This window comes from Caloenas nicobarica, chromosome 13 (assembly GCF_036013445.1).
Source record: "Caloenas nicobarica isolate bCalNic1 chromosome 13, bCalNic1.hap1, whole genome shotgun sequence".
Classification (NCBI taxonomy): Eukaryota; Metazoa; Chordata; class Aves; order Columbiformes; family Columbidae; genus Caloenas; species Caloenas nicobarica.
The window spans coordinates 1,566,452-1,589,755 of NC_088257.1; the positions used below are offsets into that span (position 1 = coordinate 1,566,452).

General features: G+C 46.7%; 1 protein-coding gene across 5 annotated transcripts; it reads left to right on the top strand.

Annotated features, from left to right (window-relative positions):
* Positions 1–1,307: 1,307 nt before the first annotated feature.
* KIF3A (kinesin family member 3A) lies at positions 1,308–21,988 on the top strand. 5 transcript variants are annotated; one of them, XM_065644023.1, is made up of 19 exons: positions 1,308–1,375; positions 2,782–3,064; positions 4,367–4,511; positions 4,756–4,840; positions 5,322–5,427; positions 6,192–6,331; positions 7,241–7,438; positions 7,803–7,977; positions 9,220–9,321; positions 10,925–10,996; positions 12,886–12,894; positions 14,219–14,375; positions 15,216–15,396; positions 15,671–15,781; positions 16,548–16,673; positions 17,782–17,835; positions 17,982–18,050; positions 18,249–18,373; positions 18,860–21,988. In XM_065644023.1, the coding sequence occupies exons 1-19, from the start codon at positions 1,370–1,372 to the stop codon at positions 18,906–18,908; spliced, it is 2,193 nt and encodes a 730-aa protein (XP_065500095.1). In that variant the 5' UTR covers positions 1,308–1,369; the 3' UTR covers positions 18,909–21,988. The 5 variants fall into 5 exon arrangements, with proteins under 5 accessions (XP_065500095.1, XP_065500092.1, XP_065500091.1 ...); XM_065644020.1 differs by lacking the exons at positions 10,925–10,996; positions 12,886–12,894 and having other exon boundaries at positions 18,860–18,940; positions 20,592–21,988; XM_065644019.1 differs by lacking the exons at positions 10,925–10,996; positions 12,886–12,894.
* The last annotated feature ends 1,316 nt before the right edge of the window (positions 21,989–23,304 follow it).

Here is a 23,304-nt window from a genome sequence, read left to right on the forward strand (position 1 = left end):
TGTTAGTCTACAAATCTTTGCATACAGTACGGCTCTGAGTAATACTGTGGCAATGTATAAACAGTAAAGCGACTGTGTTTGCTGAAGACCTTGAACTTGAGCTTCCTGACTCACCTGGTGACACTTAGCCGGGGCTGAGGGAATGGCCCTGTCCTGTCATTACTGGTGTGTTCCCAGCCCTGTGATACACTGGTGGGTGTGATCAGAAACGCTTCTGGAAACCCCAGGTCAATCCTGTCCACATTCCTGCTCCAGTTTACAGCCTTCTAGCAGAAATACAGAGCGATTGTCTGCTACAGCCCTCAGCTTGTTCCTGTGCTTGATGCTCCCTGCTGGTTATTCCTGACCGTGCTCTGGCATCCCAGGCCTCAGTGTCCAGGCAAAGGCAGCATGGGGAGGAGCAGAATTGGAACAATGTCCCGTGACCTGCCGCTGAAGGACCTGGGTGTGAAGAAATACCTGGGAGGCGAGTGAGAGATAGAGCAGGGATCGGGAAAAGGAGGAAATGGAGTTCCTGCCTGTGTGGAGAACAGGCTGGGGCTGCAGCCCTGTCAGCTCTGGAGCCCTGTCAGACCCACTGGGCCCTGTCAGCTCTGGAGTCCTGCCAGACCCACTGGAGCCTGTCAGACCCACTGGAGTCCTGTCAGCTCTGGAGTCCTGTCAGACCCACTGGAGCCTGTCAGACCCACTGGAGCCCTGTCAGACCCACTGGGCCCTGTCAGCTCTGGAGTCCTGTCAGACCCACTGGAGCCCTGTCAGACCCACTGGAGCCCTGTCAGACCCACTGGGCCCTGTCAGCTCTGGAGTCCTGTCAGACCCACTGGAGCCCTGTCAGACCCACTGGGCCCTGCCAGACCCACTGGAGCCTGTCAGACCCACTGGGCCCTGTCAGTCCCCTCAGAGCTTCGCCAGGCCCAGAGCCCCGCCAGAACCCACAGAGCTCCCTGTCAGGGGAGCTGTCAGGTCCCTGTCAGCTCCCTGTCAGGCCCAGAACCGGAGTCCCCCCGGAGCTCCGTCAACCCACTCCGGGGCGCAGTCGCGCAGGCCCAGAACCCCCGGGCGGCGCCATCGAGCCGCAGTGGCACCGGACACGGGCCGCCGCGCCGCCCGCCGTTCCCATGGCAACGCCCCGCCCATCCCCGCCGTCCGCCCCTGTCATTGGCTGGGGCTTGCCACCTATGGCTGCGAGGGACAGGCCGGGCTCCTCCCTTCCCCGTCAGCCATTGGGTCCCCGGCCTCCGCAGAGCGCGGCGATTGGCTGCGGGCCGGGGCGGCTCGGGGCGGGCGCAGGCGCGGTGCTGTTATTGTTCCGTTGTGCCGCCCGGCGGGTGCCTTGCGCTCGGTGTCGCTTCGTGCCCGCGCCGCCGCCATGCCGGTGAGCTCCGCCGCGCCGGGTCCGCGTCCGCCGCGGAGCTGGTGGCTGCCGCCGGGCTCGGGTAGCGCGGTGTGAGCGGCCGAGGGGGCGGCGGCCCGGCCCTGGTGCCGCCCGGTTCCTGCGTTCTTTGGCCCATCGCTGACAGGAGCCGCGGCGCCCGGCGGTGGGGGGGTTCGCCAGCTCGGAGGCCCCGCGGCCTGTGTTCCCGTTCTTGTCTCGGTGTGGGAGCCGCCTGCGCCGGGGGATGGGGAATGTCGGGTGGCGTGTGCCGTCCTGTCAGGCTGAGCGGAGCTGCGGGTGGGGCAGGGCGGAGGTTGGCCCGGCCTCCCGGGGGGGGTCCCCGCTGCTCCCGGGGTGTCCCCGCTGCTCCCGGGCCTCCTCGGGCTGGTGCGCCGGCAGGTGGCCCTGACCGGGGAGCTGACGGTTGGGGGCTCAGGGCCGAGGTCCCGCCCTGGCAGCGGTTCGGCCGGTGCGTTCCCCGGGAGGCCGCGGGTGACACGGCGTGTGGCTCCTGGTGACTCGCTGGTTCTGTAGCTGATTTCGGGAACTCTCCCGTACCTGCGGTGCTAGAACTGGGCTGTAGGATCCATCCTCCACCAAGATGAGGCTCACGAGCTCTCTGCTTTCTCCAGAGTCTTTGCCAAGGCCTGACGGGAATCTGGGCAGAGGGCAGCGGGTGGGAGAGGCTCTTGGAACCCAGGTTTGTTTCTTGATGGCATCCCAGAGAGCTGCTTCAGGAGCAGACAAACGCTCGGCCACAGCCCCTCTCACCAAGGATGGTGCCTTAGACTTCGCTAGATCAAGTGTGGTTTAGATTTATTTAGTCAGGAGAAGCATACAACATCAATCAGTGGTGCTTCCAAATTCATATTTAACTACTTTGTGAAAGAAAAGGTTTGGGAGGTTTTACGATACAGCATTTGAATTTTCTAAATTATAAAATTTAAAATTCAGCCAGTTTAGTAACTTAAATGAATTCCCCTCAGCCAGTGCTCACTGGCATCTGCTCATGTCACCTCTAAGGTCTGAGACTTGTGCGCGCCAGTGAGAGAGCGTGGTCGGTGACAATGGAAAGGAGCGGCACGAATGCACCTTCCTCCAGCAAAATGCAGGAAACTGTTTCTTGAGCACATTAATAGATTATATTGAATGTGAATTTCTCGAGTTTTACTCAGTTTCCATCTTAGCAAACAGAAGATTGCATTGACTGAAAAAGTGTACATTATTTTCTTAGCTCTTAATTATAAACTGGTTCTGGCTTTAAGTCCATGAGTTCATGATCCTGTGGAGATGTACACATCTGCTTGAATTGATTCAACAGCATTTGTGCATAAACACACAGGTATGTTAACAGCAGTTTTACAGCCTTTGTAATTTTTTTTTTTTTGCTTTTTGAATAATTATAGATCAACAAGCCTGAGAAGCCGGACAAGCCAGAGAGCTGTGACAATGTCAAGGTTGTTGTTCGATGCCGGCCTCTTAATGAACGAGAGAAAGCTACGGGCTACAAAATGGCAGTCAACGTAGATGAAATGAGAGGAACTATAACCGTTCATAAAACAGACTCATCCAATGAGCCCCCCAAGACATTTACGTTTGACACAGTGTTTGGACCAGAGAGTAAACAGCTGGATGTCTATAATTTAACTGCAAGACCTATTATTGACTCTGTCCTGGAAGGATACAATGGTAAGTCCCTCGTTATTTTAATTCAAGGATCGCCTCTCCTTTGCATTGTTAGAGTTCCTGCTGGTCTTATTTAAGGGAGCTTCACTTTCTGAGGGCTATAGCCTTGTATTGTTCATGTTGTGGCCTCTAACTTAAAGTAGCCTGAAGGAACTTGCTGTTCTGAGTGCTGGGTGGTTGTACCATTAACAGTGGGGGATTGGTGATGGACAAGGCTCAGCCAAGGTCAGTTGGTTGTATGGTTTTATTGTGTTTGTAAAAGACACACACTTTATCTCATTATCAGAATTCTCAGTGTCTCTTCACTATACAATTGCAGTAACCAGGCAGCTGCCCCGGTCCTGCAGTAACTAGGTATGCGTACCAGATTTGTGCATATAACTGCTGCATTTTCTCCTCTAAACTTTGCTGTTTTAAACTAAGATGACTAGTTAAACACATCTGCCCTACCCCACAGATAATCTGCTGCTTCCTACAGCTGGGAAGAATGTTACCATGATTTGTGTGTGTGTCTGTTATGCATGTAAATGCATTATGTAAAGGCAAGCAGATGCTAGTAAGGGAACAAATGACTGCTTTCCATAACAGTATGCTGTAAACAACAGATTAGAAAGTTTTTAAAGGTTTATAAAATGCCTCATTAAGCTCTTGTGCTAACACACCCAGGTTTCAGCTGATTATAATTCAGCTTTTCTAAACTGTAATGTCAGTGGCTTGACAAACAAATCTTGGGTTTTCAGCAGTGCTAGGCTAAACTGCAGAACTAATAAACTTCTGGAGTAACAGAGTCTGGGATCTCAGTGAAGTTCCTGGATCTCCTCCTGTGCAGACTGATTTTCTAGTCTAAATTGTAGCTGCCTCTGCAGGTTCAGAACTGGGCTTCTGCTGTGGCCTGGGTTGTAGAAGCCTCACACTGTTTCTGCTGTGGCAATAGTTGGTTTTGCAGTTGGTATGTGATGATCTTCCTCTAATTGACTGTGTTATTAATTGGGCTTGTCTTAATTATTTGTGCGTGAGACCTCAGTATGCTAGCATTCCATACTTTAATCACTTTGCACAGTATAAACAAGCTGACTTTTTCTTGGATATCATGCAGGCTTGGTGGAACAGTGGCTCAGCCCTGTTCGCTGTGGTTGTCCAGCATTTCTGTTGCTCCCAGCCTTGTACAGTATCTACTGGAGTGGGTGGAAAAATTAAACCCCATGACAAATAGAGGTGTTTATTGCTGTCAGGCTAAGAAGGGAGGAAGTAAAACTGCAGTTAGCAACTTCTGAGAGTTGGTTCATATATCTTCTTGTTCTTTAGGTACTATTTTTGCATATGGGCAGACTGGAACAGGCAAAACCTTCACTATGGAAGGGGTCCGAGCAGTTCCTGAGCTTAGAGGCATCATTCCCAATTCCTTTGCCCACATATTTGGTCACATTGCCAAAGCAGAGGGGGATACAAGGTAAACAGCTTCTCTTCTCTGCTTCTGTCCTTTGTGCGTCTGTCTGTAGTGGGAGCCTGACCTTGACCATGGCAACTGAAACGGTACCTCTGGCCCCAGCTCAAAGGCTCCTGCTTAGGCAGTTCTTGATGGAGTAACAGGATCGTGTTGGTCTATCACTGCATATTCTTTGCACTCTGTCATTGTGTTTGTTGGACTTCAACAAATATCTTGCTAAGAAAGCTACTCAACTGTTTGTCTTCAGATTTTTAGTTCGTGTGTCCTACCTGGAAATTTACAATGAAGAAGTGCGGGACCTGCTAGGAAAAGACCAGACACAGCGATTAGAGGTAAGCCTGCTGTTCTGAATGGGATGTTTGTTTGGAATTGGTGAGCAATATTGTATTTTAAAGACCAGAGAAGCTCTTGAAGGGAGGTGGGAGGTTGGACTCATGTGCAATTCCTTTTAAGATAAAGTAGCTGGATGTCACTGCTGACTTCTGAGTCTTTTCTACTTGCTCAGCTGCATAGTGAGAAACTGGCTGTTCTGTCTGAGTCAGTTCTGTGCCTGCAGTTCTACCCCAAAGGCCCTCAGCAGCCTTCCTAGGAATTGTAGACTGAGCTTTGCAGTCACTGTTTGCCACCAGGGAAAACAGTGGAATATTGCCCTACATGAGTGTTTATTCCTTAGCTGTGCCGATTCTGAGTATTGGAATGTTTTGTGTGCAACCCAAAACCTTGGAGGAGTAAATCACTGTACTATTAGAGTACTGCTGAAATTTGCCATTGGAGTCTCCTAAGGATGCTCAGCCTGAACTGTTTCTCTCTTAGGTTAAAGAGAGACCTGACGTGGGAGTTTATATCAAAGACCTTTCAGCTTATGTTGTGAACAATGCAGACGACATGGACAGAATCATGACTCTGGGCCACAAGAACCGTACGTAGCCTTGCTGTGGGCAGGTTTATAGCTCAGACGGAACAAAGGTCTGGTTGTGAGACCACAGTAAGAGATCATAGTCCTGCTGCTGGGAAGATTGTTCAGCTGAGCAGAACAAAAAGCATAGCTCCTCCCAAAGCCCGTTTGCTGGGGCAGGTAGAGAAGGCCATGCCTCCCACATCAGCCAGTGCCAGTGGGGGAAATGGTGAAGGGGAAGATGTGAAGAGGGCAGCCAGCATTGTCAGAACTACTAGCGTGTGTCTTGGTCCTCTTCCCTTGTCAGTTCCGTTCACAGCAATTAGCCTTGTGCTGTGGGTGGGAGGTGGTGAGTGTTTTCTGGAAGACTTCTTAGTTTAGGTCATAAAAGGATCTGATCTTAAATTCTGACTATGTTTGGTCTTGGCATGGGTTGCTATGTTCTTATCTCTCAAAATGCAGCTGTTTTCGGGAGTCAGCTGTGAATGAGGCTACTGATCTTTGTAGCCCTAAAGAAACAGGTGAGAACTGCTGCTCTTGGTATGGGAGTCTGTGGTTGGCTTAGAGCTACAACAGGCTGTAACCCGTCTAGTCTGGATTGGAGATGTGCTACAACCTCAGTGTCCAAGAATACAGCTTGCTGCTGAGCCTGAGCATACTCCTTCCATCTTCTGAAAAACAGGGTTGGGTGAAGAGGTGGGAATAAGTCTCCTTTGGGAGCAGGAAGGGTGTTACAGGAGCATGTGATTCCTTCTGAAGACAACATTGCTTTTTCTCTCTACTAAAAGGTTCTGTTGGTGCCACAAACATGAACGAGCACAGCTCTCGTTCGCACGCCATCTTCACTATCACCATTGAGTGCAGCGAGAAGGGGGTGGATGGAAACATGCATGTGCGCATGGGCAAGCTGCACCTTGTGGATCTTGCTGTAAGTAGGACCCGGCGGGTCTGCTGTAGCATGTGGTGGGTGTCCCTGCTAATGTGTGCCCAGATGAAGGTACAGTAAAGGAATGTCCCCTGATTCACAGCTGAAGCCCAGACTTCTGTTGGACATTTGATTTCTGTGAAGTATTACCTTGGGGCTTTAAGTCAGAGGTGTGCCAGGAAGAGCCTTTAGTGTAGCTAGAGCCTGTCCCAGTAAAAGGGCTCTCTTGCTTCTATAAATTAATCATTAAATGCATAAAGTGCATTGGAAAGAGCCCTCTGGACAGCAGAACTGGGTCTTTGCAAGAGGTTTGTGGTTTTGGGGTTTTTTTTAGATGGTTGTGATCATGCAGTTCATGACTTGCAAGTTCCCTCCGTCACTCACTTTGAACTGATATAATTGTGCTGCTAAAACATGTCTTTAGCCCAAACTTTACACTGGAGTATCTTTCCCTGGAGAAGATGCAGGAAAAGGAAGACAGAAGGCATTCAGTGTCTGTATGTTAACTTTATTTACATGATGTATGTTCAGTTTGCTTTATGAAACTCTAATTGCAGTGTTGCTTTTCTCCTTTCACCTGCTGATAGGAGAGGCTGGAGATGCTGCTCAGCAGCTCCAGCTGAGGTGCCTCATACCTGCTGACTGGCTTCTCATGAAATTTTTGTTCATGGGGATAAAAGCTCCATTTTCTCATCTGCATTACTTTGAGCACTCCAGAATTGAAAGCTTCAGTTAAGGCTTGTTTGACTTGTCTCTAACAATGTCTGAAGTACTTGACCAGGTTCTCTAACAACGGCTGAGGTGGTTAGTGATGTGGTTGCTAGCAAGACTTCGGGCATAGTTGATCCTATTTGGAGGAGGGAGATGTATTAGAGGATCTGTTGTAACTCCTGCTTTCTGCTCCATTTCCAGGGTTCCGAAAGACAAGCGAAAACTGGAGCCACGGGGCAGCGACTAAAGGAAGCCACCAAGATCAACCTATCTCTTTCCACGCTGGGGAATGTTATCTCTGCACTGGTGGATGGCAAGAGCACCCATGTGCCCTACCGTAACTCCAAACTGACACGGCTCCTGCAGGATTCTCTGGGGGGCAATTCCAAAACCATGATGGTAAGCTGAGAGATGCTCAAGCTGCATTTTTGCAGGGGTACCACAGTGACTTTGCCAGGAGAACACCCTGGCATTTACCTCTTTATTTCAGAGCTGTTTGCAGCTTAGAGAACTCTTTAGGTGTGGGTTTTTTTTTTCTATATTTTCTCTTTGCCTCTGTGCAGATGAGGTTCAAAACAATGCAGACGTACACGTGTGCACAAGATCAAATAGAAGCTGTGCTTGGGTAGCCAAAAGCAGCTTTGGTGTAGAAGCAGCAAGAAAGCTTGGGAAAGAGGAGCAGTGTGAGGTTGGCAGAGCTGGGGATGGGTCCCTGAAACTACAGACACTATCCTCCGGTAACTCTGTCTTCCGTGTGTCACAGTGCGCAAACATTGGACCGGCAGACTACAACTACGATGAGACTATCAGCACCCTCAGGTACGCAAACCGAGCCAAGAACATAAAGAACAAGGCCAGGATTAATGAAGATCCCAAGGATGCTCTGCTCCGCCAGTTTCAAAAAGAGATTGAAGAGCTTAAGAAAAAACTGGAAGAAGGTGAGATTTCCCCTTCCTCAAAGTGTTTCTCTCTATGCCAATGCTGCTTCTGTTTGAAGATGTTTGGTTTGTCCTGCTGCATTCCAGGAGGTGTCCCCAGGGCGGGGACATGGCTTTGCCTGCGAGGTGGCACTTGGCACCAGGGGGAGTGCTGGGCTCTGGGCTGAGCTGGGTTTGCCTGGGCCAGGCTGGAGAGCAGGAGGGCTCTGGGCAGGGCTGGGGAGAGTGGGAATTAAAATGCGCAGTAATGAAGGGTCAAATGTTTTCACTGTTGAAAGAGGAGGGATGCTTCTTTTTTTGGGGGGGGGAGAAAAATGAACCAAATTTGGGAGCTAGAACTGGGGCTGATTCTAAACAATGTGTAGGGAAACGAGAAGCTTCTTTAAGCCGTGTAACTTCAGGGCCTTGTGATACTATTAGTCCATCAACATGGAAGGACCCTGCCAGAGGAACGCTCACTGAAGAGCGACCTTGGCACAACACGTCTCTCTAGAGAGACGGTCCTGGCACAGAACAGCTGTAGTAGTAACTCCATCATGGCTTGCTGGTTGGAGTCTGTCCCATTCAGGAGAAACCAGAAATTATCAGTAACACTTTCTTCAAGGGTTAGGAGCTGAGTGTAGCTGTTTCACCTCTGGTGGGCTGAAAGCGGCTTCTTAAATTTTAGACTCTAAGCTACAGAACGGAACAGCCTTATGTTTGCTAACATCACCGGGAGGGCAGGATGTTAAATGTTGGATTCTATTTGGTTTGGTTTCCAAACTCAGCCTGAAACATCTGAGCATTGTCTGCAATGACAACAGTGATAAACATTTGTGAAACTGGACATGTTTCTCAGTTAGCAGCCATCTAACTTCATGTATACAGGGGTCTGATTAAGTAGCGAGTCTGCATGGACTCTGTTCATCTGACCACTTTCAAGGTATGGGGAGATCTTGTTAGGAAAAATTTGTAGCTTAATGGTTTAGCAGTGCAGGGATGCTTTATTTCCCATGAAAAGCACCCACTTGAGCTTTAATGTATACACACACTTGCTTCACAGCATTAAATTGCTTATCTTGATTTTCCTTAAGTTTCCTGAGCCATGGCAAGCTGTGTGTCTGCCCAGCCGTTAATGACTTCCGCAGGTGCTCTTAAGCTGATCTGGGACTCTGCTGGGTTTGGACAAATGCTGCTCTCACAGTTAAAAACTGATATGAGGTGAAGGAAAGTGCATCAAAAAGCACACTCTTCTCTTCCTAGGGGAAGAGATATCTGGTTCTGAGACCAGCGATTCTGAAGAGGAGGATGAAGATGACGATGGGGAGATTGGAGAGGATGGAGAGAAGCGGAAGAGGCGGCGGGGTAAGGCAGTAGAGATCCCTGTCAGTGCCACCAACCTCCTCTTGTCCAGCAGCTGGTGTCAGAAACTGTAGCCAGAGCCAGGCGGGGAACAGTGGAGATGTAGAGCTGCCCTACTGCCGCTGCAATTATCATGCCTCTCCTAGAAACGAAGCTACTTGGTGCTGTCTCTGTAGACAGACGGCTCTGAGCCCGTGTAGTATCTGCTTCCACTCGGGTAGCTGTGCTTGTGGTGACATCCTCTTTTGTGGTGGCTCCCCGGGTGCCGCAAGGTGGCTGTGTGTGGCTTGCGATGGGTGGTGTGGAACTTCCCCTGCTCGCAGAGGTGGGAGGAAGAAGGCACCAAAGATCAGTGGTAGGCAGATGTGGTTTTTATAACCATGGGAATGGTTGGAGGGGAATTTCGGCTGTGGTTTAGGCAAAGGATTCATCTATCTTATGGATGCTCAGTAACTGAGTCTTCTGGTGTCCTATTTTACGTTGATAAAGGAAAAACTTGACCTTTGGGTGTGTTTGTGCTAGCTGAAAAGCTGAATGGGAGCTGCACATCCCTTGTTTGGGAGCACTCTGGAAATCCCATGGTGAAGTTTGCTTTGTCCTACACCAGTGTTAAGCTACTGTGTAACCTCTAAGCCCCAAGGGCTGTTGCTGAACTGCAGGTAACTGTGGACCGTGGGATGCTGTGGCTTCCAGGGAGCTTGATATGCCCCTGGGAACTCTGATATTTCTTCATGGGGAGCAGAGAAGTCAAGCCCAGTGCTACACTTCAACTTCCAGCTTCTCTAGTAAACTAACTGTGACATTCAAACTGCCTTCCTGTCCTGAAGCACCCACATCTGTCTAAAAATTCCTGTTAAAGCATTCTTGCTTTAGATGTACTCTTTGTTATCAGTCCAAGTAGAGTTGTAAGTGACCTTTTATTGTGCCTTTGGTGATAGTTGTAACAACTTTTACTTAATTTCTCACCTTTTGGTAATTTCTAGAAGCAAAAAGGTTGACTGCTGTCTCCATCAAGAACTAAGTCCTACCCACATCTCCTCCCAAGAGGAGACCACCTTCAAAATGCTGCTTGAAAGGAGCAGAGGGTGAAGTAACTGACATAATTTCCAAACAAGCTGTTCTAGTTTAAACTTTCCAAAGTAAGGGTGCAGCTCAGCAGAAGAACACACAGCAACTGTCCCTGCGTAATCTGATTCCACCTTCTAGAGGGAAAAATGCACATTGCTGTGTACATGAGATTGGAAAGGACTCCTGGTCACTGAATCCTCTGCTACTGCAGATATCCACAGTCTTCTCCACTACGATCTGGTGGTCTGCTGTTGTCGCTTGAAACAGAAGCTGCCTTGGCATGTCGTTTTAAGCTGTAGGCTGGTTAAGATGGGTTTTAACTGAAGCGTCTTTCTGAGCATGCTATTTTGTGCTGGGGAAACAGTGGCTTTGCAAGCTGAGTCTGGGAGGGGTCCTGGCAAATGCTTCCTGATGGGAACCTGGGCCTTTTTCAACTAGGTTGCTGACCCTTCTGGGTTTCTTTCCTTTAGAACTAACTTCCCATCTGCATGTTTCTCCGTCTCTGGGTTTTTCTGTGGGATGCATTTCTGTTTTCCAGGCAGTAGCAGCAGCAGTAGTTCAGACTCCACATGCTCTGTCATAGAGAAACCTCTGGATAAGTCCTTCACTAGTGAGTGGGAGCTCTTAAGTCCTTTAAGCTTTGGCCTTTCCATAATTGCACACTCCATTTTGCAATGCCGCACTCTTCCCTGCTGTGTCTGTTGGAAAAATAAACCTGAACTTTTAACTCTGCTAAAGCATGCCTTTCCTTTGCTGCTTCCATGCTTGAAACAGTTGTTCAGTGTGCATACTGTTAGCCAGATACATGAGAATAAGAAGCAATTAAGTGTGCTGCTTGAAGAAGACCTAAAGACAATTGAGAAATAATAGGTTAAAAAAAAAGTTTGTAACTTCTGTGTTAAACTCTCTCTCTAAAATATCAGGGAAAAGTCTGAGCTAACTTTTTACTGGGAGTTGCTACAGTATGAGTTTATAACAGGGACAGCTAGACAGGTGAAATGGGTTGTGCTATGGTATATTGGACTCTGCCCTCTCAAAAGTAGTTTTGGAGAAAATGAATGGAGCATTCAATGATCAAGCAACACAAGGTTTATACCTGCAAAAACTCACTTGATTGATTTGCTTTATTTTGTCAGTTACTTAAGTCCTTGGTGGTGGCTGGGGTTTACCTGCCCCATGACATGGAGTTCTCAGTCAGTGTGGGACTTAGTTCAAAGGAACAGAGGATGTAGATTTGGCTCTAGCATTGAGGGCAGCCTGGTCTGCTCCTGGTCAGAGAGATGCTCTGTGCCTTTAAAAACCCTGCAATCAATTAGTGATGACTGAAGAAACAAGTCGCATCTCAGGATGTTGCTTGTAGGGACTTCACCCACTGTTGTGGTTATCCTGTATAGATGCAGTCCGCTCCTTCCCGTGTGGAGGGAGGCTGGAAAATATTGCTACATACTTAATCACATTTCTTCTAGTTATGTTAGTGGAAAGCATCAGCTCAGAGAACGTGTGGAGGCAGGTTAAGAAGGGTGACAACCTAAGGCAGACCTTTGGTGGGTCATGCAATGGTAGGCTTGGAATCTGCTTGCTTCAAACTTGCTCTTTCAAAGCTTGCTTGAAACCTGAATTTTTGATTTGGATGAGGACAGTTAATAGCAAACCGCTGATGTGGCAGCGGCTGGATGAGCCTGTCTGCTGCGGTTTGGAGACAGCTCTGTTGTGGAAGCTGCCCCAGGCTTTTGGTGCTGAGGAGAAGTGTGGCTGGGTGGCCTGGGTTATTGACTGTCCTCACCTGTGGCCCTTTTGCATGTGGTGTCTCATTATCCCTTTCCTGTCTTGCCTTTTTTGCTGCACTTGCTTGAATAACCAAAACTGACAATATACCTCTATGGAAGCATCAGTTACTGCAAATTAACGTACTAATACCCTGTGTAATTATAATAAATGGAGAAATCTTTTGCGGAGACTCCCTATGTGCAACTGTCAGGTATCTTGCAAAGAATTGGCTTGGAAAATTGGTTAAAATTTAGAACATGCCTTCCGTATGCCAACATTTTACAGGTAATGTAACAGAATTGGCTACCTTGGGGTTGGGGAAAGCATTAAGTCTCTTATTCAAGAAGAATTCTATTGTCTTTAATTGTTTCTTAGGGCATGATCTTTGCGGCAGGCTCGTAATGTCACATTTAGATTCTACATTGCATTGAATGGGCAGGAGAAAGCCAGAGTGAGCTGAAGATTATCCTGGATGTGCAAAGCACTGAAGTACAGAAACTTTATCTGCTTTAGCATAAAGTCATGATGTGTTAATGTTTGCTCTAATGGAGTGGGTTTTAGTGGTGATTATCCTGTGCTTTCTACTCTAGCAACATGCATAAAATTAATGCTTGTTCTGATGCTGATGATCTCTGTCCAAAATGATCAAAGCAATAATATATTTTCTTTCTTCCTATTTTTATGCATATGCTGCCTCTCTGCGATTTACTTTCTACTTCCTCCTAATGCAAGATCAAGCAGGTTGGTGCAATTGATTTCTGCCTCCTTGTAATACAATTGCAGAGCTTGTGAAAGGGTCTTACAGCTTAGTTTAGTTCACCTTTTTCTCTAAACTGAGTATATATAGGACTGCGTACTAAGAGTAAGAAGCCTTTATCTGGCTTCTCTCTTTTTATATGATGATCTCTGTACAGCATTTTCAGAAAGCTGCTTACTCAGACTAAAGAGGTTTTTCTTTTCACTGCAGATCCAGAAACAAGTGCTTATTATCTGATGCCAAAGTTTAGCAAGTGGAAACTAAGACATTGTTTGCTGTAGTGCTGAAGTCCTTACCTTGCACAAAACTAATTATATTCTCTTGTGTTTGTGAACATGCATACAGATATGTACATGTGTGCATGCACGTTTACAAAGACACTGCATTTTGTCTGCTAGAGGTCATATATGTATGTAAAGTTGAATGCCATGAAGACTGGAGGGAAGAGAAGCCTTTTATTGAACAACAAGGTTCTTGAGCATGTTCTGATCATGTGTACTATGTCATTGGAAACAGTGCCTTGACAGTCAATGGCTTCTGGTAGTTTCTAGGCATCTGGCGTCTTTTTTTTTTTTTTTTTCCCTGTCTGGAGAAGGGCAAAACAAGAAGCTGAAGGATTCACTTGTAGTGAATAAAGGGAGATTTGGGACTTGTGGGATCTCTCTGCTCACCTGCCTTAGGCACTCTTGGGATTACAACAAAAGTTGACTCAAGACTTGCAGACTGACTTCTAAGAACAGCAGCCTTACTTTTTGTTTCAAAATCACAGGTGTTTGGGACTAACCTTTCAGACCGATTGGTTCAGCGAGTTGCTCTGGCCACTTCCTTTGTAACTCTCTATGAAAGTACCTGGTTTGCTGTAGTAGTTACACTATGAAGGCACAATGGATAAGTCACAGCAAACATCAGTACTTTCAAATCTGTGGGTAGTCACCACTACGTAGGTTGAATTCCATCAAAGTTTCCTTGGTTGCCTGTTTTGTGTGTGTGTGGTGTTTTTTTTTTTTTTCATAGGGCTGTTCTGAATTTCCCTAGTCTCTGTATTTTTATAGCAGTGCATTCTTAAAATATCTGGGTGCTGACTTTGTGGTGGGTAAGCCCATAATGAGAGCAGTGAATAATGGGTGTGGTGGGGAGGGTGATCTGAAATTTGGGTGGACTTGAGTAGTGCCTAGCTTGGAGCTGACATCTAATTACATTAATTTTTGTTAAATGCAAGTATTGAATCTGAACTTGGAAAAAAAGCTGTGATACACAGGATGTCTTATTTTTCTGTGAATTAATTTGTTTTCACTGTCTCTTCAAAAGGCAAAAAGAAAGTTTCTCCTGATAAGATGGTAGAGATGCAAGCAAAGATTGAAGAGGAGAGAAAAGCTCTTGAAACAAAGCTTGATATGGAAGAAGAAGAAAGAAATAAAGCCAGAGCTGAACTGGAGAAGAGAGAGAAAGACTTGCTTAAAGCCCAGTGAGTGCCCTGCTCTGAGCAGTTTGCGTGGTCACGTGGGTTTTTCCTTCCTTAATCTATAACTCAGGTATGGATATCAATATCTGGAGAAGCATGGCGAGGTGCCTGTCAAACTGTATAAAGTGAATGTCAGCTCTTGCTATTATCAAAGCAAAAGAGGAGCTTACTCTGCTTTCAGAGTTTAGAGGACATGGAAAAGACAAACTTTATCCTTTTGCCACTTGTTTCTTCTATAGCCTAGAAACATAAATGAGTTACCCAAACCGTGGGGACCTGTGAAGAGCAGCAGTACTGCCTGCTCAATGGGCAGTAGCTGTGCAGCAAGCCAGGATTCCTGCAGCCCACTGTCACAGCATGTCGCTTTGGGTGTAGGGCTTCTCCATTCTGGAGCTCAAAAACTGCTGAGGTTGTGCTGGCTGCTGCAGACGGGACAGTCCTGCTGTCAGACGGCTCCAGCAGCAGCCGGCGTCCCTGCTTTGCATCGCAGCCGCCTTGATCTCTGCTCGCTTCCCTCCCGTTTCTGTGGCTGCCTCTGGGCATCGCTGTGCACCCGGGCCCTGGGCAGCCGGCGACACCGCTGGTGTCCGCAGCCCCTCGCGGAGGGGATGTGCAGCAGAGAGACTTGTCACAAACACAACCAGGCCAGCGGGGGAAGCGATGGGAGCTGGAGCTCAGGGAACTCCCTGCAGTCACTTGCACTGCCTCACCCCCTCTTAAACCTGTGTCAGCAAGACAAGTTTTTCCAGCCCTGTGAATGCTGTCTGGGCTGTAAAACTGAGCTGGACCTGCTGCCTTGTGAGCACTGTAGGGCTGGAAGTTTACATTTACCTGTCTCTCTAGACAAGAGCACCAGTCCCTGTTGGAGAAACTATCTGCACTGGAGAAGAAAGTGATTGTAGGAGGAGTGGACTTGCTGGCAAAAGCAGAGGAGCAAGAGAAGCTTCTAGAAGAATCAAATATGGAACTGGAAGAAAGAAGGAAGAGAGCAGAACAGCTTCGCAAGGAGCTCGAGGAGAAGGAGGTGGGGTTACATGCAGTAGCTGGTTGAAAGCAGTGATGGCAGGACAGCCATGTGTGCCTTGGCACTGTGCACGGGTGGGATGTGGCTCTGCCCTTTGGAGCCACGCGTTGGCACCGCAGTTGCTGTGGGTCTGAGCCAGCCTGGTTAAGCCACGTCATTGTGCCCTTGGCAAATGCTTTGTTTTGTCCAGGTAGTTTCTCCTCTTGTTAATACTATTGCAGATTTTTTTATATTATGTTAATGTGTGGATGTCTGTGCTAAATGCTGCACACAGCAAGAACGCTTGGACATTGAGGAGAAGTACACCAGCCTCCAGGAGGAAGCACAGGGGAAAACCAAGAAGCTGAAGAAAGTTTGGACCATGCTTATGGCTGCAAAATCAGAGGTTAGTGTCTGGAGTCCTCACCTTGTGGTGCCGTGAGTGGCTGTACCTGGGAAGGGTAAGCCGTTGGCTCTGTAACACTGGGAAAAGTGCCAGAAATGTCTTTCTGTGCTGTTTAGCTCACATTATTCAAAAAGACCTAATTAAGTCTGGTGTCAGAGCTTCACAGAGGTGTGTTATAGAGCTTTTCTTTAAGCCTGGCTGAGGGGCTCTGTGTGAGACCCTGAGATGTTCAGAACTTCAAGGAAAAAAACACTGGTTATTTCTGAAACAAAATAAAAGTAGCTTGCTGGTAGCCCAGTCTCCTGCTTTGCCACAGCCCAAATGCTCCTCTGCTCTTTGTCTGTCCTTTCTGCCCCTTGCCCTCGTTGTCTCTTCCTCAGTCACACTGGATCAGTGAATCTCTTGGATGACATTTAGAGTTCCTGTTTCACGAAAATTGCGTTTTGTCTTTGAGATCAGAGATTTTCCTTGAAGTCTGCCAGGGATGTAATTTGTCTGCACCTCTTCCTCTGCTCTTAGCTGAGGAAGTGCAGAGCCTGGACTGGCAGAAGGCTAGTTTCATTTTTATGAAACTGAGAACTTAATGCTATTGTCAGCCATCTCTGAGCTGGAACGTTTCAAAGGGTTTATACTTCAGAGATAAATATTCTAGTACTTATAACCAGAGTTTACTTTTGTTTCCCGAAAACCTTGTATAGGCAGAAGACTCTCTTAGGCTGTTACCATGTCGTAAGCTCTGCCTCTCAAATGCCTCCTTTGTCTTCAGATGGCAGATCTGCAACAAGAGCATCAGAGGGAGATTGAGGGACTACTGGAGAATATTCGGCAGCTGAGCAGAGAACTTCGCCTCCAGATGCTGATCATAGACAACTTCATTCCTCAGGACTACCAGGTACAGACAAAGACGCGATGCCTGCGGCTCAGGGCTGGGCTGTGCGTGCCGAGCTCTCTGGCTGTCACTCCGTCCAGCAAACGGAATGAGTTGGCTTCTTTTTGTGGGGTGTTGGCACTGAACTGATGGACAGCTGTCTGCCAAGCTGTAGCCTAGATGAGTCGGGGTGTGTTGCTGTGACTCAGCTGAGCAGCTGCAATTCGGTTGCGTTCATGTGTTTGTGCCATTGTCTGGATTGTTAGAACCAGGTGATGCTGAAGTAGGAAAAGTCGCTTTTGTCAAGTGAATCCTTGTAACTTGACAGACTTCTGCTGAAGTTCGGTTGGAAGAAGTTCAGAATTAGCAGGTGTGTGTGGCTCTAAAACCAGCACAGTGGTGTGAATAACGAATGCAGAACGGCTTGGTTGTATTTCTACAGAGTTTTGATGACTCTGGCCTACAATTCCATGGTAATGGAATCTGGTTTAGAGAAGCGGTTTATAATGTGTCGGGGGTTATAAGCAGAGGGATAAACTAACCTCAGTTCTCTTGCAGCATATTTTCCTAATGGTTTAAAAGAAATCATGTTCACTATGTATTTCATTGGTATATTCACTGTGTGCTCATGCTCTGGGTCTGTTCAAAACCTCTTTTTTCCACTGTGAAGTTGTACTTGCTAATGTCTGATATAATATTAATACAAAGTAGTAAGACTGAACTTGGAACTCTTCACTTGTTTTCTTTGCAACCCCCAATGTTCAGAAAAATCATTATGAGCTTAAATATGATCCAAACTAATAGAAAACATAAAAGCTATTTCCCTTAATCTTTCATGTTTTTTCATATTACTGTGTGGTTATTGGTATCCTGATGGCATTGGCATGATGGGAAACCCATGCTTTAGTGGAACTCTAATATATACAATTTGGGAGTGGTATTTTTCTGTAGCCTTCAGAGCATAAATGAGGTGTTTGAACATGGCACAGCTGTCCTGACAAAAATAACTTGGAGTGGTCAAAACTGTTCTTAAGCAGCTTGTCGAGGCCTTTAGGGATGTATGTTTTGGAAACTGTGTCTAGAGTGTAGGTTGCGCAAGTCTGTAACAATTACTGTTCTAATTTCTTTCTAGGAAATGATTGAAAACTATGTTCACTGGAATGAAGACATTGGAGAATGGCAGCTGGTAAGCGGAGCCTGCTGGCTCGTGTGCACGCTAATGTTAGCACCAGCCTCTGAGGAGCTTAGTTGAGCCCAGAAGTGAATTGATAAAGCTGTGGTCAGTTTTACTGTGCACAGAAGATTTTACTGACAGACTTTTCTTTCTTTAAGAAATGCGTTGCCTATACAGGAAACAATATGAGGAAACAGACGCCTGTCCTGGATAAAAAAGAAAAAGATGTGAGTGTCTCTTTGTAAATGTGTATTGAACTGCACGGGTCTGAGTTCTGCATGTTCCTACCACTGCTTATTTATAGGGAAACTGTCCTATTTTAGTTTTCCCTTGAAGAGACGAGTCTCTCTAGTGTTACAAAAGCACCGTTGATCAGTGTATAAAATGATTCTGATATTTTGTGGTTTTTTCCTGGTTTTTTTTAGCCCTTTGAAGTGGACCTTTCCCATGTTTACTTGGCTTACACTGAGGAAAGCTTGAGGCAGTCTCTGATGAAGCTGGAGAGGCCGAGGACTTCGAAAGGAAGATCCAGGCCCAAGACGGGTAGAAGGTGAAGAACTTTGGAGTATCTGTATGTAACGGGGGATTTATTCAGGGAAAGCCTTAAGTTTGTGCATGCAAACTTACCTTAAGTCTCTTGCTTAATGAGGAAACACTAAAATTTTACGTGGTATAAAGTTTACTGATGCCAAGTGAAATCTCTTTACTGTGGTAAAATCTTGTCTGGAAAGGCTTGTCTGGGGATTTTTCTGCTGCCCTTTTGCTGCATTCCCCCCTTGCAGCTTCTTGCTTTATTTTACTGTGTCTGTGGTTCGGTTTAACATCTGACACGCTGACAGCGCATATACTGCTAGTTCTGGAAAGTGTGTGCTGTTGGGGAAGGCTTCAGCGTGGGTTTTCTTGGTTATTTTTGGTTGGTTTTGGAGAGCAACATTGTGTAGTTTTGACTTGAAATGTGGCTGGTCCCCATCTTTCCTAGACAGCGTAATGATGCGTGTGGTGATGTTTTCCCCTTTCCTTTCTGCTCTCCAAACAGAAAACGTTCGGCAAAGCCAGGAGCTGTCATTGACTCTCTGCTGCAGTAGGTGTGACCTGTTCAGAATTGCCGTAAAAATCAGTGAGTGTGTAAGATTTGGCCAGAATGTGGAATTCGGGAGACAGCACAGTTTGACGTGGCTATAAAATCCATGCCTTGCTGGTATGGATCTTCCTTTTAAAAAAAAGTATTTTTCCTTAGTTGCCCATATATTGTATGTTATATTAACATAATATTAAACTGGTATATATGATGGTTGTGAAATTCCATGTGTTAAATGTGTTGTGCAGGGAAGCTATCGTTGGCAATCCTTGTTGAAATGTATAGAAAATAAGGGTTCTAGATGTGTGTTTAAGTGCTAGGCATGTTAGCTCAAAACGGTTGAAATCCTAGAATTTAAGGCTGGTAAATCTGATGTATGCCCTGCTTTGCACATAACTGGCAGCTTTCACTATTGTCCTCTGTTGCACTGATCTGTGTTTGTGGTTGCTGCAAACCTTTGAATTAAGAGCATCCAACCCTTTTATTTAAATATTCTTCCCTGTGGCTGTGAACCTGATGGTTTTGTGTGTCAGATACACAGTCCTTTTCCCTTTTGCTGTCTGGCTGTACCAGGGAAGTAGTTGGGTTGGGGAAACATGAACTACAAAAACCTGAGATGTGTGGGAGGGACCATGCTCTGTTTAAGTGCAACAGAAAACAAGTGTGTCCAGGTAGCGCTTTTATTTTTGTCTGTTTGCGTGTGATTTGCTGGCGCTGTGGGGAGTGAGGCCTTTGATGCAAAGGCAAAATAAAGCTTTTTTTTTTAAAACTCTTTTTAAGGCTGTGTTGCAGCGTTGCTTTGGCTGCTTTTTATGCTTCTGAGCTGGATTTTTTTAAATGTATGTGAATTGTTTTGTAATCTGAACAGCAGAGATTATTTAAGGGCAACACTAATACCAGGACTTGGCATCAGCCTCGGCACTCTGAGCATCATGGCTCTGTTTTCTCATCCCTGCCTACCAGGGCACTGGACCAGTGCTCCAAACTGAGGATGAACTGGACGTTCCTCTATTGAAACAGGTGTGAACTGTCCAGTTTTCCCAGAACAGCAACATCCCCTGAAATAGCTGCTGCTGTTTGTGTTGCTGTGTAGACTGTGTCATCTCGGGTTTCTGGCTTATGCTCAGAGAGGAAAAAATTCTGGTGTCTCATAATAACCATTTATTTGTGGTGGCTGCTCGTTTGCTTTGATATTTATGCTGCTAATAGACACATAATCACTTTAATATGTTGCTTTTGTGTCGCAGAAAATGTGTCTCCTTTGGATTGTGTGTGCTTTGTAACTCTCAGCTGCAGGCACCTGAACAGCTCCCGTGCCAGGGCACTGGTAGTCGGCTGTAACTTCTGTGTCATCTACGTGTTAACTACAGGTTTACAATTACAGTTACTAATGAGAGAAACAGAGTCCTTAAGCCTGACAGAACAGACAGCTCCTTCGGTGCGCTCAGTTCTTGCTGGTAGCCACATTTGCAATTACCGCAATGTTCTTGTGAAGCACTTAAGAGTAGTTAGAAGTTGATATCCCTGTCTTACTGTCGTGATGTTGAACTGGATGTACCCTGTGACTCTGACAGGATCTATAACAGTTAAAACTGGCCTTGTAAGGGCATATTTTGCTCTGGAGATCTATTCTGTGCTATTGGAAATGAGCTGTAAGCTTTTTCCCTGTGTTTTTAAATGTGTTTTTCAGGATCATGACCTAGAAGAACATACTGCCCTCTATTAGGGTGGGCAGGGAGTCCACACGAGATCTGGCTTTGTCACCTGAGGTCAGAGAAGACACAGATAGAAACACTCCAGCCTAGCAGTTCGAGGTGTTAGGGAACAAACTTTTCTAGCAAGGGGTAAATACTCAGAATGTTCGTTTGATGTAGTTGGTTTTACTCTTGCAGAGCCGACCTGACTTGGAATGTGCTTGGATAGAGTCGGATTATCTTGTGTTTCATATTTCTCAAACAAGACAGACTGGAAATGGTTTAAATGCTGTTTTGTCTTAGGCCTGCTGTCAGTTCTTGGCCCAAGCAAGGCCAGGGATAACTGTTTCCCTTTTGTGTTCTGTCTTGTTGTGCTAAGATTTGTTGAATGATCTGTTTTTAAGGGAGTTTCTCTTGAACTGTGTTGTCAAAAAGACCATTGGAAAGTCTTTTACCTGACAGACATCAGTGGCTTAAAGATACCACTGTGAACCATGGCACTGCATTTAAAAATATTTAAAACTTAACTGTAAAGGCACGTGCTTTATGATTTAATGTTTCAATCCTGCTGCTGAAAACAATAGTACTCTACATATTTAAGTGAGCCTTGGAGCAGAGAAAACACTAAATAATTGCTTGCACACCTTTGTAATTGGAAGGTTGGAGAAACTGGCTGTAACAGTCTGTTACAGGGGCTTGGAGAACAAATTATTTGCTCTTACAAGAGGAGTTTATTTGAAGTGGCACAGTGTTCTGTCAGCTTGGTTTACCTTTAAACACTGTGTTTTGTTGAAGTTCTGTTTTACAACCAGGGAGTCTGGCTTGCAGGTTTGTTTACTATATGGGCCCTCTCTGTAGCCCTGGACAATATGTCGAATGGGCCTATAACATGTTTTAATGAGGAGGAGGGTTGGTTTTGTGGGGTGTTTTTAAGAGCTTAATACAGCCATTCTCATCCCAGGTCAGTATGAGCTCTAAAGTATTTATCAAATCATATTACCGTAATATATATCTTATGTGTGCTCATCTGTGCATCTTGCTACCAGAAGATTCCCCTCGTTCCAGAACATGGACCTTAACATTGAGGTTTTTGACACTTTATGTTGTTTAGTGTTGTGTAAATGAATTTTTATATTTAACTTGTTCCTGATCCTTTAAGAGGAGGGGAAATGGTCCTTAGTGCCTTTCACTGACTGCACGTGTCCAGCTTTCACCTTTCTCCACAGTTCTGCTTAGCTGGTCCTGTATATAAGAAAAACTGCTAGTCTGTCTGTGTGATTTGTCTTCCTATTTATTGGTTTTCTAACTCTGTTTATTTCTGATTAATCTTTGTTTCACGATTAAACTTTATTCATTACACTGTATATATCAGTATTGTGTCCCTGGAGCATGTTCATACCATGAAATAAAATTCTTGATTCCTAGTTCCACCTCTGTGCATGGTTTTCAGCTTTATACATAGCGTGTAACTCGGTTGAGTCAGAAGATATGTCAGGAAGGGCAGCGAGAATGCTGGAGGTCAGTGGGCTGAGGGTGGGATGTGGATGATGAGCTGTGCCCTGAGCAGCTCCTTGTTCAGGCCCAGCCTTGCTGGGCTTGGCCTGAGCGGCCGCTGCGGAGCAGAGCAGCCCAGCTGAGCCAGGGTGCTGCCACAGCAGCTTCTCGTCCTCCGAAATCGTCGCTGCTGCCTGTTCTGCCTCTTCTTGAGTCTGAGTGCTGCACCGATGCTACATCTGGGGAGAACTCAGCTTCTCACCCTGTTCTGCCTTTCAGTGTCCTTGTGCTGTCACACCCCGTGTTCACGCAGATGGGATGAATTTACCTGCAGCAACTGGAAATGGTCAGCTCTGTTTCCTTTGCTGCATAAACCGTATTGGTCTGCAGTGCGTTTCTTCCTCTGGAAGACACTTCAGCCTCCTTGTGCAGCAGGTAACAGGTTTTTTTTGTGGTCTGTTAACTTTGCAGCTCCCCTGAGTGCTGTGACTCAGTTAATGCACGAACCAAACCCTGCGCAGTCCCGGGACTTTCCCAAGTGCTCTCCCACGCTGTGCCAAAGCACATGGTCAAAGGGTAGACACCGAAATACCTGCAAGGCTCCAGCCCCCTGTGCTAGAGAAAGACTTCAACTGCCACCCATGTCTCCTGCAGGCTCGAGTCATCCCTCCAGCTGTGCAGTTTTGCTCCCTGTTGCTGTTTCTTTTGTTGCTGGAGCCTCTTTACTCCTGGGCCACAAAGGGCAATGCCAGACTATAGAGTGAGGGGGGACCTGTGCTCCTGGCATCTCCCGTCTCAGCTCCAGCACACACTCTGCAGTTCACAACTTTCAGCAGTGCCCTGTTTGTGGTCTGGCTCCTCCACTCTGGCTTCTCTTGGGCTTTTTCTTCTGCTTGGCCCTGACCCCATAGCAGGGCAAATTGCTTTGGCAACTCTTGCCAGCACCACCCTTATGCCAGTGGACCTTGGGCTCTGTTCACCGTAGCTCCATGTTTTTCTGTAGTAACCTGTTGCTGCTCAACTCTCTGGAGTCAACGCTGCCTCTCTGTGCCCTGGTTTCCAACCCAGTCACAAACTTGCTCCTTTCTGAGAACGTGGATAGAAAATAGCACAGAATCACAGACCCCGTTCCTTCCCTCCCTGCCCTGCGGTGTCCCCGGGCGCTTGTCCCACACCTGGGCATCTCTGCTGGTCCTGCAGCCCAGTGCCCCAGGA